Source organism: Patagioenas fasciata, chromosome 1 (genome assembly GCF_037038585.1).
Source record: "Patagioenas fasciata isolate bPatFas1 chromosome 1, bPatFas1.hap1, whole genome shotgun sequence".
NCBI classification, from domain to species: Eukaryota; Metazoa; Chordata; class Aves; order Columbiformes; family Columbidae; genus Patagioenas; species Patagioenas fasciata.
The window spans coordinates 4,354,395-4,371,133 of record NC_092520.1 but is presented as its reverse complement, the minus strand read 5'-3'; the positions used below and the strand labels follow the sequence as shown (position 1 = coordinate 4,371,133).

Genomic DNA, 16,739 nt, shown 5'->3' with positions numbered 1-16,739 from the left:
TGAGCCGTTCCCTTCCAACCAAGCAGAGCATGTGAGTTAGAATATGTACCTAATAAAAGACATTTTGCCATTGCCGATTTCTCATGTTAAGCCCACCAAAAAAAGATGCAAATGTGAAACATAAATCTTACGATGCTGAAGTAAGTGGTTACTTACCATAATACTATATAAACAGATCGTAGCACTATAATGGAAACTAGTGTTCCATACATGATCTGGAAATGAAAACAGAGATAAAATTCAGCAGTTGGATTCAAGAGACTTTACGAAACACTACAGGAGTAAAATATTGTTGAAGCCTCTGTTGATTTTTGTTTCTGAGTCCCAGGAAAACAGCATCCCCTTTACCTTCCACAAGTTTCAAATAAAAACATGACTATAAACCATGCTTTTTGTGCAACTACAGGAAAAATCAGTGGTGTAAAAGCACTATTTCGCTATTTTGAGTTAGAAAGCAAACACTAGATGGCACTCAGCAAGCACGCTGAAATAAAAACTGTAGAGAAATTCTCTCTCTTCTGTATCTGTGCATTTTAGCCTAGGATTGCGTAAGCTTCAGCTAAAACCCGTGTTTGAAAGCTGTACTTCCCTCACTGATATTTGATTAATATGTTTTCCTGAAAGCAAACACCTCAATAGACGACGCACTGAGCACCAGTAAGGAAGAAAGTTTCCAGGAAGCTTTTAAACCCAACTATTAGAGATGGTTGGGATTCAGCCTAATTACACAGTGGGAAGCCTGCGTGCTCTGAAAAGAATCCACGAGCAAAACCTGGCTTACTGCAGGCTTGATGAATTTCTATGTAATCACCTGACTTCTATAAGAAGTCGAAAGAATAAGTTATTTTTTCTGCCTCATGATCTTTAAATCCTTCTCCTGGCTTTTTCTTCACAAGCTTAGGGTGCACATAAAACCATCTCCAAGACGTGTGGGCTAAAGAAGAGAGGAAACGTGGTCAGTGGAGCCTGAAAAGCGATGCAGAAGCCGCTGCGGCAGGGAGGATTTTCAGACACCGGTGACAGCAGATGACTCTCCAATGCTTTTTATTCTGAGCGCTGTTCTCCTCCTGCCAAAAAGGAGTTGGTTCCAAGCAGCCAACCCTTGGTCTTTGCCTTTCTCCAGTGGCCCGCAAACCCCTTGCTATTTTTCACTTCATTGTTCATTGATTTTCCCTTGTCATTTTTGCTTTTAGTTAACTCCCATTTAATGTTTTCTTTTATGTGAAACAGGTAGCAAAGGTTCCTCTCTTTTTCTATTTCCACAAGTCGCTAAACCTCACATAGGTGTATTTACAAACCAGCGTCCTTACCATGTTTTATTGACCTTCTCAGCCCTTCTTTTAGATTATATTTCCTCCAAGACAAGGACTAACTCCTCCTCTGCTCTAACCAGGGAATTCAGCTATTACTATCCTGCAAAAATACGCATGTGTCTAATAATCTGACAAAACAGATTGCTGTGGGAACACCAAGTGAAACCAACCTTTCAAAAGTCCGTAAGAGCCAATTTTCCAACTCCTTTTAGCTTTCAGGATGAGGATAGTGGCACAAACCATATTAGCGGTGCATATATAAGGAACAAGGCAGACAACAGAGCCCTTATGTTTGACAACAGATAGAAATAAGCTCCAATATTGGCTATGTAAAGTCACTCAGCACAGCAGCTCTTTATTTGCATTCAGAGCAAGATCAAATAACTTCAGTAACTCGGCTACTACTACTGGGTGTTCTGTTCTGTGGAGCCAAATTATTTGAAAGGCTAATTGGTTCTGGCTTGTACTTTACACAAAACTGCTGGCTAATTCCAGTTCCTTTGCTAGGGTACAGCACATAAATCAGGAGAAAACACCCCAAACCTGCAACATAGTGATGAATATCAAGTGCTTATCAGTCCCAAGCAAAAGGTAGAAAGCACACTGCTCAGGTATGTAAGGTGCTGTATGGTGGTACAATTCATCACCAACGTTTTGCCGATAAAGACCTCACCATATAACCAATACAGACTGAATTTAAAAGTTAAATGACATTTTACTTCATCAGTCTCATTTAAAACAGCCTGTTTCATTTGCCTAATCAAACCCAGTGATTATTTTCCAAGAGGGATAGCACAGAAAGGAATAGCGCTCATAGAAAAGCTCCCCTGGAACCCAAATCACAGTTTGATGCCTTTTCCTTGCTGACCTTCCCACAATTTCCATTGATAAAATGCTCTTCTGCAGCAGAAGAGATGAAAAAAACCTACCCATGACAAGAAATTTATATCAGCACTTTAGGTGTGCGACCACCTTCCTGCTTTTATCCAATTTGCTCTGAGGTTCTTTGTCCAACAAGTGAGACACATCAGACCATGCCTAGAGAAACACGGCTTATAGGCGGCCCAAAGCCCTAGTAAAAGGCTAAAAATGCTGTTTTTCTTTGCAGCAGCAGCTGCTAAAAGCAAGAAAGAGCAAACACTAAGAGAAAAGCTTTCTTTGTAGCGCCTCTGGTATCTCCTAGTGAGTTGCTTAATGGCTTGCAGAAGAGGACAGTCTTAAATGGATGGAGGAAGGAGAAAGAAAATCATAATAACAAGAACCTTGCAAGCGATTGAAGAAAAACATGCCCACAGTTGACACTTCAATTTCTTGCTTTTTCCGCTCCCCCACGCAAACGGGTTGTTAGCGGCAAAACACATTTGTGTTTAAAAGCCTGTGAAAGACGGGGACAGCGAAGCGCTGTGCTCTGCACGCTCCAGCCCTCCCCTTCACGCTAAGGCGACGTCGGTGTTGCCGTGACACGCGGCGAGCGGAGCCGCGCTTACAAACCAAGCTGCACAACTTAGTTTATACTTTCTACTTATATAGTTTATACTTTAGTATATACTTTAGTTTATGCTTTATACTTAGTTTATACTCTTAGTCCTTTACCACCCATGGATCTACTCTTTTCATCATGGCAAAAAATTGTTAGGTATTATCCTTCCACCCAAAGGATAAAATACAAAATTAAAACAACTACCTTATTCAAGTTGACTCCAATTTCTCAACTCATTTAGCTCCTTTTTTTTTTAAGTAACACATCACATAAGTAAGAGATGAAAACCCAAGCACGTTTTGTGCTATTTTGGCTCACAGCGCCTTAAATTGTAAGCAAAACAACACCCTCACACTAGAAACGAAACAAAAGGAAACAGCAGAATCCCATCATTTTTTGCTATCATCAGACAGTTCCCTCTTTACTGCTTAAGATATGAATAAAGCTGCAGGTATCTCAGCTTTGCAATGGGGAAACACTCAAAGTCTTATTAATACACAGTGGATTAGCCGATAAGGAGGCCGAATATGAAGAACATCTTTCTAATTCCTAAATGGGAACTAAGTGTTTCAGGGCTTGGTGTTTGGCAGGATTTTTGGTGTGCAGGCAGTTAAGCAAATCATACAGATTCATTTTTTACGGATGTTGTTTGGTACTCCACACAGGGGGGAACATACAAAACTGGTTCTTCATCTACCCTTTTAGTACAGAAAGAGCCTGTTCTTTCTATTTTGTTTCCCCTGCTCCTGGCCGTCTGCCCATCCTTCGTTAATCAAGTCAATTTATCAGCTTCAAATATTAGCGTACACATTGGGAAATGCACGGAGAGATTTTGGGTTCTTGGCAACCACTGCTTATCTATTAATATACCAACCAGCTCTCTCAAAAAATAGCCTAAGTACTTAAAGTTGGAAACTGTGTTTGCAATTTATAACGAGGAAAACAGACTTCTACATGTTATTGGATTTCTAGAAATGAAATCTGAGCAGAGGGAAAAAGGAAGGACAATCCCCATGATGATAATGAAACACCGAGTAACTCGGCGTAGTTATGGCTGTTTAGTACCACGTGCTGTCCTGATAGCTCCTAAATGAATTAATTCTGATTCACTTGGTTTGGTCTTGTTTAGGTGTCCATATATAATGGCAAAGTGACAAACAGGTCACTGTTTCTGCGTGGCACTGAGCGGATCTCCTGAGCTTCAGGGACACTGCAGCAAACTGAGCTTGTCTTGGATCCCTTTCAACGCTTTGTAGAGCTGATTCTTTGAAGAGCCTGAACATCCTTCCACATTCCTTATGATATTGTGCAGGTAGAGGTACTACAATGAAAACCATACTCACTTTCTGGAAGATATCCCCATACAAGCTGTGTGACAGAGCGAAATGTCACTCGAATTAGTTTTATACATGGTTTTCAGCAGGATAGTGTCCAAGCAGAAAAAACTCTCTGGCTAAGACATGCCCTGAAAAGGTTCATTTTCAATGGACTGCTTGGAAATTGGACCATGTAGAATGTAAGACAACACGTTCCACAAATCTACAACTAAGTGTTGCCTGAGCAGCGGGAGAGACTCTGAAGAGCTGTAGGACATCGAGTGGGTCCAGAGAGACTCCCCAAAATGGGGAGTCCTGCAAGTTTTGAACAGTTTGTGCCCTGACGTAACATATTCCTCATGCAGCTTCAGTCTTCCATATGTACTTCTACAGAAGCATTTCATAGTGATTTCACTTCCATTTGTGTATTTAAAACACCTCTGGAGGACAATTTTATTAAGTTTTTCATTTTGGGAAATGAAATTACCTTCTTCTTTTTCCCCATGCTCATTCTCTCCCTCTTACCCAGAGTCACCTTAATTTATAAACCTAATACTTGTATTTTACTGTGGCAGAAAATTCACCGATCATATTATTAATGGTGTTTAGTTTAGAAAAGGAACGGCTGGTATTTGCCCACCAGTGCATGCTCTTCCATTCAGAATCATTTGCCATCCTAGTCCTCAAGGTTATCTCCTCATCTCCTCCCCTGTACTCAGCAATGCCTCAGAACTTTGTATCATCACAAAATTCCATCAGCACATGACTCTGTTTTTCCTGCTATAGATGATTAAACAGTTCCACTAATGATCTGAAGCAAGCCCAGACTGATCCTGCCTTGCGTTATCTCCTTTAGTCATTTTCCACTAGTCGTTCCCTTCCCTTATTTGCAATTCTCATGCTGATCTACTTCTCCAGTTTGTGCAGTTTCTTACGAGACACCACAACATCATTTCTGGAATGTCTACACAGAACCCATTTTTTTAATCACAGAATCGACTGGGTTGGAAAAGCCCTCAGAGATCATCCAGTCCAAGCCTTGGTCCAACTCCAGTCCATCGACCAGATCATGGCACTAAGTGCCATGGCCAATCTCAGTTTCAAAACCTCCAGGGCCGGTGAGTCCAGCACCTCCCTGGGCAGCCATTCCAATGCTGACCACTCTCTCTGCACAGAATTGCTTTCTCATCTCCAGCCTCAATTTCCCCTGGCAGAGTTGAAGCCCATGCCCCCTTGTCCTATTGCTGACTGCCTGGGAGAAGAGCCCAATCCCCCCTGGCTAGAACTGCCCTTCAGGTCGTTCTAGAGAGTGCTGAGCTCACCTCTAAGCCTCCTCTTCTCCAGACTAAACAAGCCCAGTTCCCTCAGCCTCTCCCCATAGGGCTTGTGTTCAAGTCCCTTCCCCAGTCTTGTTGCTCTTCTCTGGACCCACTCCAACACTTCAATCTCTTTCCTGAGCTGAGGGGCCCAGAACTGAACACAATACTCCAGGTGTGGCCTCCCCAATGCAGAGTACAGGGGAAGGATCACTGCCCTTGTCCTGCTGACCACGCTGGTTTGGATACAGGACAGGACACCATTGGCCTTCTTGGCCACCTGGGCACACTGTTGGCTCCTGTTGAGCTTCCTGTCCATTAGCACCCCCAGGTCCCTTTCTGCCTGACTGCTCTCCAGCCACTCTGTGCCAGCCTGGAGCGCTGCAGGGGTTGTTGTGGCCAAAGTGCAGGACCTGCACTTGGTGAACTTCATCCCATTGGAATCAGCCCATCAGCACATTTCCTAATATCAAGGAAACAAAAAACGCTATCAGCCTAGCCTGAACGTTTAATCTAATTTCCTATTTACCTTTTAACAATAATTATGTTTGCTCAAAATTTGCTTCGAGCTCTTGCAGGGGACGGCTATGTAGCTGAAACAGGTTTTTAGATCTCTTTCATTATTCACATAACTTGGCCCACTAGCTGAATGAGGTTTTTCATCACTACGTGTCTATAGGCAGCATATGGTATGTTACAAGTAAATAAATCAGGCTGGAACACAATACGCTTGGGTAGGTGACAGCTTTCTAGGCCATCTCATATTAGATTGAAGGCCACTTGGAAGACTTGAGTCTAAAAATTTAACTGCCAGGGTAATTTCTTCCAATTCTAATTCTGCCTTATATTCGTGCATCTATGTATTGCTCCATATCAGCAGCCAGTCTCCCACCACCCCTTTCCTTGTATAAGCTCAAATATACATGTGGTAAACAGGGCTAAGCAGCTAATCTGATTTAAAACCAATTCTGAGGAGAGTTTTAACCTGTTGAGGTCCCCAATCAAATTCCCATTAGAGATTTGTGTGCTGGATGGGGAGAAGGTAAAGCTGTTTTCTTTGACAACAACCAGGGAACTGGGATGCAGGAATGTTGAGCACCATGGACATTAGGTAATAATAGCGCTCTAATTGGAGAGATTTTTGACAAAAACAAGATAATACATGCTTGTAAAGGCCACTACTATCTTCCATTTAATTGATAAGGCTGTAAAAAATACCAGATCACTTGTCAGCTAGGGAAGTGTTATTTTTCCTAATGATGTGCAGCTTCCCTGCATCTCATCCCCCACTATGGTTAAAGCGCTGAGAGCCTTAAGGATCTGGATGAAGAAAAAGAAGCTGGTCTCTGTTGCCGTTGTGCCATGAATAATAAACTGAAATCCCCTTCATGCCCTGCTGGCAGCAAGCAATTTATGAACCTAAGCTGGGAAAGCAGAAAGTAATTCACTGAAAAATGAAGCTTGTACCGTGGCTACTGAATATAACAGGAAACCTTTCCATTCTTATTGCTCTACTTTCAGGGAAAAAAAACCAACACGCTGAAACAATGAACAATATAAAGTTGTCCGTGTAGTTATTCCCCCTTTCGCTAAGCTGACAAATGATGATGATCACAAATGGGAATCAAATGCTGCTTTATGTCCTGACGCTGCTTTCCAATAGAGTCAGTGACTGAGACTTCAACCAGAATTACATGAGTGTATTTAACTTTACTTCGAGTCTATGTGACCCACTCAGTTGCAAAATACTTACTGAAATTATATATATATATATGTATGTATATATATTTAATAAAGGACAAATATTACTTTGTTCTTTAATAAAGGACAAATAAATAACCTTGCTTAGCTGGGCAGTCAGATAAATCTTTCCTCTGGATCTACAATATATTTGGCAAATATTGTGGGGAAAAAAAAATGGGTTCAGTACTCAAACATCTGGAATTTGGCCGTAACTGTATGTTCTCCATAAAAATCAATGTTTGGAAAGAGTTGTTGTGTAAAGTGCAGCACTTTTATGGGCCTAAATATTTTCTACATTGATTCCTTATGTATCAGTTATAACATATTATTCATCTTCTGAAGCTATGAGAAACCAGATGCAAAAAGTTAAAGGTCTGGGATATCAGTTTGAAGTTTCCCTATTTCCCGACAAGTCATCATATTTATCACCTTAATATTTGCGACATGGGACAATACCTGTGCCAATGCATCAAAGTGAAACATTGTGAAGCTGTGATGTATTTATTGCAATAAATGTAGGTTGAATAGATAACAGATTAAAGAAATAAAAGTCCACTATCACTAGTAAATTCTGCCACTGTTAACAAAATTATTTTCATTCAAAACTAGTTATAACCAGCTTAGTAAAAGCATCAGAAATCGCCACTTTCAGCCCAGCCAGCATCTTCCTGCTAGAAATATAAGTAGGGGGAATAAAGACCAGAAAGGGTTTTATTAACATTATCAAAAACCCCCGCGAGTTTCTCTTTTTATCTATAAGTAGAATAACAATTCATGGTTCTAGGAGAGATTATTTGGAGCAGCTGGGAATTTATTTTATTCATCAGTGCTTCACTAATCCACCGACAGGAATCACACATCACTTTTACAGCTGCTGATGCAGCAGGTACATGTGGACCAGCGATGGCACAGCCGATTTCAGAAATTAAGGCTTTAAAGCTCTGGCCTGCAAAGAGCTCTCTGCTCTTGCTTGGCAGTTTTTCAGCTGTTATTCCTAATCAAAAAGTCATAAATGAGGGAAAATGCTCACGGCACACAGAGATGAGTGTGATTTCTGAGCTCCTGTGAAGAGGCAAGTGATACAAGTCCCGTCCCCGCGGGCAGTGGATGCTTATTAATAGTCTTGGGCTGCTACACAAGGAACCTGCACCCGATGTGCCTTGAACGGCTGAGACCAAAACGGCCCGTCTGTGACATAACCATCGAAATTCTGTGTCTACGGGCAGCTTGAATTTACACAAAGTAAAACTGAGTGAAAAAGAAAAAAAGAAAAAGGAAAAGAAAAAGGAAAAGGAAAAGGAAAACAGGAAAAAGGGAAAAGATGGAAAAGGGAAAAAGAAAATAAGGGAAAAAAGCGAGGAAGCGGGGAAGAAAAAGGGAAAAAAGGAAAAGGGAAGGAGGGAGGGAAGGAGGGAGGGCGGGAAGGAAGGAAGGGGGAAGGAAGGAGGAAGGAGGAAAGGAGGGAAGGAGTGAGGAAGGAAGGAAGAGGGAAGGAGGGAAGGAGGGTAGGAGGGAGGGAAGGAAGGAAGGAAGGAAGGAAGGAAGGAAGGAAGGAAGGAAGGAAGGAAGGAAGGAAGGAAGGAAGGAGGGAGGGAAGGAGGGAGGGAAGGAGGGAGGGAAGGAGGGAGGGAAGGAGGGAGGGAAGGAGGGAGGGAAGGAGGGAGGGAAGGAGGGAAGGAGGGAAGGAGGGAAGGAGGGAAGGAAGGGAAGGAAGGGAAGGAAGGGAAGGAAGGGAAGGAAGGGAAGGAAGGGAGGAAGGGAAGGAAGGGAAGGAAGGGAGGAAGGGAGGAAGGGAGGAAGGGAGGAAGGGAGGAAGGGAGGAAGGGAGGGAGGGAGGGAGGGAGGGAGGGAGGGAGGGAGGGAGGGAGGGAGGGAGGGAGGAGGGAGGAGGGAGGGAGGGGGGAGGAAGGAAGGCAGGAAGGAAGGGAGGGAGGGAGCGGGGAGGAAGGAAGGCAGGAGGAAGGAAGGCAGGAGGAAGGAAGGCAGGAGGAAGGAAGGCAGGAGGAAGGAAGGCAGGAGGAAGGAAGGCAGGAGGAAGGAAGGCAGGAGGAAGGAGGAAGGAGAAAAAAGGGGGAAAAGGGGGGGAAAAATAAAAGGAAAAAAAAAGAGAAAAAAGAAAAAAGATAGAAAAAAAGACAGAAAAAAAGACTATTAAAAAAACCCCCAAACAAACCCAGAAAAACAGAAAACCAAACTAACAAATTAAAGTGGAGAGCAAGCCATGGTGCTAAGCCACCCCAGCCAGGCTCCCATGCCAGGTCACCGTTTCACGGCAGCTGCCAATGGCAAGAAGGGGACAAGGACTCATGACCCCTCCCCTCACACACAGCGGAGCCCACAGCAGAGCCACCTCCTCACACCTGCCACTGCTGAAAACCACCTGAAATACTGGCAACAAATGCTAATACACAACACACATTAAACTATTCCGCTTTTTTCAGGTCACCAAGAGGATGGCAACACGATGGGCAGCGATACTCAAAGAGGAAGCAAGAGGCAAATCGCGCTTGCCTTCCGTCTTCCTTCCAGCTATAAAATCCCGCAAAACATCCCACTAAAAAAACCTAATTTAAAACAAGATTAGCTCTTCCAACAGAGCAAGATTTACCTGATGGAATACAGGCTCTTTCAAATTTAAGTAAACCTGGAAAGATTAAAGAAAGAGAAATAATTTGCAACAGAGAACAATCGTAATGTTATTCATGTAAATACTGGCAAGACTTGTTCTGTTAGAATCAAGACACAAGAGCCTATCCATGCATTATTGAAGTTGATTGAACATTTGAATTTCTTCTGGTAAAACTTGAGGTTTTAACTATGAAGTTATTTTAAATTAAGAAGCTCAAATAGAGACATTAACATGTAAAACCTCCTCATTTAACAGAGTTGTAACACATGTAGAGCCAGCTATGACGCAAAAATTATCAGGCACTTTATTGATATGTATAACAAGAAAATGCACTTTGATTTGCTATTATTAATACTTTTGACAACGCTTTAACATCTCAGTTCACAAAAAATCTAGGAGTTCTTCCTATTGTTAATTCAGTTCATTTAATTTCGGCTTTTGAAGAGAGAAGGGCACAAGTGTAAAAAGTTTAGGAGGCATAGAAGAGAACAGGCAAGTACTCTGAAGGCAGAAAGTGATTTATAACACTTGGTTTTCTTTTAAGAAATGGTTCTCAATAAAAATAACGAAGAAGATTCCAGCTTAAAATCTATTTTATTCATAAAGGGAGCGAACTGCACTGAGAAATGGAATCGAGTTCGCCACAAAACAGTTAAAATTCTAATTTAACAGCTAAGTTCCTTTCTTATTCTGGATTTTGTTTTAAAACACCAGTTAATACACTGGACTGCACAGCACAGTTCGCTTCTTGCAGTTTGTTGAAGAGGATTTTTCTCATTCTGTAGGTGAATTAAAGTGAGAGAAGATGGGGAATGAGCTTGTCCAAGCTCTAAAAACAAGTCAACGGTGACTGTTTTTCTCACGCTCCCATTCTAACAACTGCATGACTGCTTTTCTTTTCCATTTATTCCACACGGTGGTTCAGATAGAAAGATTTCAGGTTTCTCTGGCCAGCACATAATTTTCCCAACAAAAGAGTAATTTTGCCTTCTTGACTAGAAGCAAGATCCACTAGTGCCTGTGTAAGTTCCTTTACTGCAGGAAAACTCAATCTAAAGGTGAAAATGTTATTAGGAAAAGTTACTTACAATGCTGACTATGAAGCTGTATGTTATTAACAAGAAAAGCAGCGGATAATTGACGGTGTTCTTGTACTTGAAACATTCATACCTGGAACAGAAAATAAAGGAGAGCGGTAACCTCCATCACTTACCATGTGCAGGAAGCATTTTTCAAGGTATATTATCACAAAACTTGGGAGAAAATTGATCCAAATGAGTCTTAGGCTTTTCAAGAAATTCTTGCTACTCCAACAAAAATGTGTTGGGTTAATATAAAAATTTACAATTTTCCTAATAAGTTATGAAATATATATATATATAGTGTGTATATATATAGTGTAAAATCCCCATAATAAGGTTAGACATATACAAAAAATAACCCAGTCAGTGGAAAGAGTTTGGGAAGCAGCAGCGGTTTCAGAAGGTGCTTAAGGGGTGATAATGGATGGTAAATTAGAAATGAGTTTAAAATGCAATACAGCTGCCAAAAACCATTCTATCTGTGAGCTAAGGGCAGCGTGGGAAAGGGACTAAGTCACCAAACAGTGAACTGCAGAGATTTGCTCAAATGCAGGTTGTTTATGACATTACTACAGTCACAGTGCAGTAAATTTGCTAGATTGGGTAGGTAAAAAACCAGCTAATTGCTCCCAGTATGCAAAATAACTAATTAAAATGAGCTTCATAATCTCTACGCTATGCTGCGGTGACAATTGTGACAAAATTATAGACCCACAGCCCAGACCATGTCTCCATCACACAGAAAGGTCCTTGTCCTAGTTTACTTGTTTATTGACTTTTGGAAATAGGCACCATCATGGATGAATAAAAGGGAACAAAGTATAAAACCATGTAGGAACATATGGGGAAAAAAATCTACAAGACAGCACAATGTGCTACATTGCAAAATAGGAAAAGGAATGATACAGTTTGAGAGTCGGGAGAACTCAATGATGTACAAAGGAATGCCCTGTGCAGAACTACAGCATCACCTACCTTCAAATACAACAAACTATTATTAAAGGCCTCTTAAACGAAACATTAGTTTGCTCTTCAGAACATTTTAATTACTACCAAACACATATACAGAGAGTTTTATCAGAGCTATAAATGCAGCAAGAAACGTTCTGAAAAATAACAGAGTAACCGTTGCACAAAATAAGCGTGATTATTTTTTCCAACAGATTTTTATAGCCATTTCTCATCCTTTTCCCCAATTACGCTGAAATCAGATAAAATAAATGCAAAGGCAATTTCTAGGAGATGAGGAGCTGCAATTGAAATATTTCCACTAACAGGGGCATTATGATTCTGGTCCTGAGTTTGCACAAATCACACTAATGTATGAATCACAAATTGATGGTAATTTCCACAAATGTCGTTTATTCCTGCAGCATCCCAGCTCCATTGCAAGCTACCCATAATCTTCACCAAAGATATTCCAGTTTTCAAGAGCTGAATATTTGATATATTTGAAAGCAAAAAGATGATTTTTAGAATAGTTTTGTCTGCAACGAGTTGATTTATAATTTGGATTTTCCAAGTGATAGAATAAATCATGTTGAATCCAGACCTTGCAGCGACCGGCAAGAAAAATCCACCTTATAGTATCTTTATAGTCACCAAATGCTACATTCCTCCCAACATTAAATGGGAGCAAACATCCTGGCACGGCATTAAGCTGTTCCAAAGCATGTTCCAAAACAGTCCGCTAAACAGGCATTTAACTCTTCAAAAAATCTTTTTGCTTTAATTTTCCAGATGAGTGGAAAGCGGGTTTAATTAGAAATCAGAAATCTGCATTCAGAGTCAGGCTATATCAGAGAAATACAACTCAAATAAATGACGATGTTGATAATTTTGTAGGCGTTGCTGAAGTTGATTTTATTATGTCTGCTGTTTACATACCAAGCAACACTGAGCTCTGGTTTTATACAACGGTCTTCAACAGAAGTTGTTTTCTTTTCCTCCTAAATAAATACTGGTAAAATATTTCTAAATTAGCAAAAATTAGGACTAAAGCCAAGTCTAATGGCCAAGTTATAATGCTGCAGTGCTACCAAAATTGAGATCTCACTGAAATGAGTGGAAGTTTCAGTGTCAGCCTCATTAAACGCTGCATTTGGCTTCATGGATTCTGCATTTCAAAAGTCAACATTTCATAAATATTCAGAAAAAATAAACCATTTAACAAATACTTACAGGCAGTAGACAAACACACAACAACTGTATATCATTGGCAGCTCATCCAACAGCTACAAAAAGCAGAGACATCAAAACATGAAAACTACTTTTATCTCATACACTTGGCTAAGTTAATTAAGGAGAAGCAAGTCTTAAGAAAACATGAGTTTTTAAGTCATTTGGATACCCAACTTCTCGACTGTATCTCAGTATTTAGCAGTGTCAAATGCTATTCAACTACTGAAAGTTCACTGCATTAATATTCTGAGTATCATTTGAATATGAAGCCAACATCTTCAATGGATCGTGCCTTTCTTGCTGTTTATGCTTCTTGAAACATTTATAAGAATTAGTTTTGTAAAGTCTGACTGAATAAGACCACACCATTTAGAGCCGGTTCACAAAATAGAACTTTAGCCCATTAGGAAGTACCTTGTGATGTGCTTGCATGGTTACTTCCTAATTTTGGAAATTTCTTCCATTGTTTTAATGATGGTTTTGGTTTGTTTGTTGTGAGGTTCTTTTTTATTTGTTTTTTCTTTTTTCCTGCCATTTAATGTTTTCTTGTCTTATCTAATTTTGATACATTGGGAGAAGATTGGTGTGTTACAGCTCAGTTACTTCTCCAGGAATTCACCACCTAAATGGAGACAGCATTAAAATAGCGATGACAAGAGAGGTGATTTCTCAAGAACTGATGTGCTCAAAATTGCCATTTATTTATCATTACAAAGCAAAAAAAAAGTCATAGCATCATTTTCTTCTAAATTTTTCTCAAAGAACATTAAAAAAATTCTGCTCCTAAATATATCACAGAACATATAGTTAATCTTACCTCCTCATGAAGGACTGAAAATCATGAAAATGCAAACTCACACAAGTGGATCAGTGAAGACCCACGGCCTCTTGATTTCCAGCACATTAAGCAAACCTTATTAGTGAGGCAACTTAGAATTGTAACACCAGGTTTGACTCTTTCTTAAGAAAAATAAGAACTGGATGCAAACCAGATTTCACAGAATCACAGAACCGACTGGGTTGGAAAAGACCACAGACATCATCCAGTCCAAGCCTTGGTCCAACTCCAGTCCATTGACCAGATCACGGCACTAAGTGCCATGGCCAATCGCAGTTTCAAAACCTCCAGGGCCGGTGAGTCCAGCACCTCCCTGGGCAGCCATTCCAATGCTGACCACTCTCTCTGCACAGAATTGCTTTCTCATCTCCAGCCTCAATTTCCCCTGGCAGAGTTGAAGCCCATGCCCCCTTGTCCTATTGCTGACTGCCTGGGAGAAGAGCCCAATCCCCACCTGGCTAGAACTGCCCTTCAGGTCGTTCTAGAGAGTGCTGAGCTCACCTCTAAGCCTCCTCTTCTCCAGACTAAGTAAGCCCAGCTCCCTCAGCCTCTCCCCATAGGGCTTGTGTTCAAGTCCCTTCCCCAGTCTTGTTGCTCTTCTCTGGACCCGCTCCAGCACTTCAATCTCTTTCCTGAGCTGAGGGGCCCAGAACTGAACACAATACTCCAGGTGTGGCCTCCCCAATGCAGAGCACAGGGGAAGGATCACTGCCCTTGTCCTGCTGACCACGCTGGTTTGGATACAGGACAGGACACCATTGGCCTTTTGTCCTTTTCCACTCACCACACTGAAAGTTGTTGATGGCCACGCCTGTACACTAATTATCTTCCTACTGCTGGTACAGGGTATTCAACAAATCCACAATTATGTCTTTCTGAATAATGAGACTCACGAACAGCAACACCAGCTTACACAAACTCTTTTATATATGGTTTTGGCCATAGAAACTTCAGGACATGTTTCACAATGCTGCTAAATGCACCTCTTGCTTCTTCACCCACGCTCCCACGGTGAGCCAGGTCCAACAGCTGATCCAGTACGCAATTAACTTTGCAGAAAAAGGTTTATGTCCCCGAATCTATGAATTATAGGGTTGGGGACCATAATGGGTAGCACAAAGTATCAGAAATAGAGATGGCAGCTGAAGCTGTTAGGTAGCACTTTGCCATCACATTCGTTTACCTGTGCTGTGATGCCTTGGAGAGGAAAAAAACATAAGCAATAGCTGAATTCAGCTTCATACTGGGACAACCTTGAAATGCTCCCCCCATCCTTAGCTGAACAAAGGACTACGTTATGCCTTAAATGTCTGGTTTTTGTTACTTTGGGAGGATAAGATAGATGGCTGTGTAGGTAGGCATCGCCCTTATCTCTCCCAAGGTGTTGTGTTTGGTGGAAGAGTTAGATGGTTATGGTATCAGAAACCTTGTCAATCACTGTGAAGGCCTCATGGCCTAATTGGAATGAGATGAACCATCTGTCAGACAACCAATTATCAGGAGAAACCATGAACCAACAGCTACCCCTGATGGGCACAACAACTCACTTCTGGTCAGTATTGTGAACTTTCCTCTAGTTTGAAGACCCTAGACCCATTTCCAGAAGAATCTTCCTAATTAGCACGAAAAGCGAACAGAGAGAGGTGATGAACTGCCAACATGTAAATGAACTGGGGTATAAAATGACCCCACACAAGGCATCAGGTGTGGCGTGTATATGCCACGCAGCGTGACTGAAGTCTTCAACGTGACCACCCTCCCTCCACCAGACATTGCTGGATCACAACTGGAATATTGTGTCCAGTTGTGGCCCCTCAGTTCCACAAGGACAGGGAACTGCTGGAGAGAGTCCAGCGCAGGGCAACAAAGATGCTGAAGGGAGTGGAGCATCTCCCGTGTGAGGAAAGGCTGAGGGAGCTGGGGCTCTGGAGCTGGAGAAGAGGAGACTGAGGGGTGACCTCATTCATGTTTACAGATATAGAAAGGGTGAGTGTCAGGAGGATGGAGCCAGGCTCTTCTCAGTGACAACCAGTGATAGGACAAGGGGTAATGGGTACAAACTGGAACACAAAAGGTTCTATTTAAATATGAGAAGAAACTTCTCACTGAGGGTAAGAGAACACTGGCCCAGGCTGCCCAGGGAGGTTGTGGAGTCTCCTTCTCTGCAGACATTCAAACCCGCCTGGACACCTTCCTGTGGAACCTCAGCTGGGTGTTCCTGCTCCATGGGGGGATTGCACTGGATGAGCTTTCCAGGTCCCTTCCAACCCCTGACATTCTGGGATTCTGAGTGAAACCTGTGGAGTGGTGATATCTTACTCTCTCTCTCGCTCTTATATCTTAGTTTGTATTCCACAACGTGCTTTTGGTAAATTCATAATTGAATTGGACCCCTGGAGTGATTTTCTGTCATTCACTTTGCATATCCGTGCAGAAATACCCAGAGTTAACTCATCCCTAATCCCATCTGTTGGGACGGGACACATACTAACAGTTATTATTTCTAAGTTCAGTGATATTCCTTACCATGTTTGATAGGAATCAGTTGCAGGATTCATTCACGCAGCTCTTTAAGAGCATGAGGCACTTAAGGCCTCATAAAAGAATGAGGGAGGAAAAAAAGAACTAAGAAATACAATACAGGATTTTTTTTCAAAGTTGGACAGTTGATTACATTCTTAAGTTCATTTGCTGGCAGCTTCTCAGGGATGTAACCGTAACCTCAAAGAGCCTCCCAAAAGACCCTAGTTGGAATTTGCTTGCAGAAGACAATGGCTTCTGTAACAAAAGGAATTAATGCTTCCATAAATCCTGTCAACAGCATGTCTGGACATGTCTGAA

At 41.6% G+C, this 16,739-nt stretch overlaps 1 protein-coding gene across 3 annotated transcripts in view; it reads right to left on the bottom strand.

Annotated features, from left to right (window-relative positions):
- Positions 1-16,739, bottom strand: part of ACER3 (alkaline ceramidase 3) — a 65,581-nt gene that overhangs the window by 15,982 nt on the left and 32,860 nt on the right. For all 3 annotated transcript variants that reach the window (XM_065833444.2, XM_071815593.1, XM_071815565.1), the window contains exons 4-7: positions 13,061-13,113; positions 10,886-10,967; positions 9,777-9,812; positions 157-215 (exon numbers count right to left, since the gene is read on the bottom strand). In XM_065833444.2, coding sequence (XP_065689516.1) covers positions 157-215; positions 9,777-9,812; positions 10,886-10,967; positions 13,061-13,113 — 230 coding nt within the window. The remainder of the gene's footprint in view (positions 1-156; positions 216-9,776; positions 9,813-10,885; positions 10,968-13,060; positions 13,114-16,739) is intronic.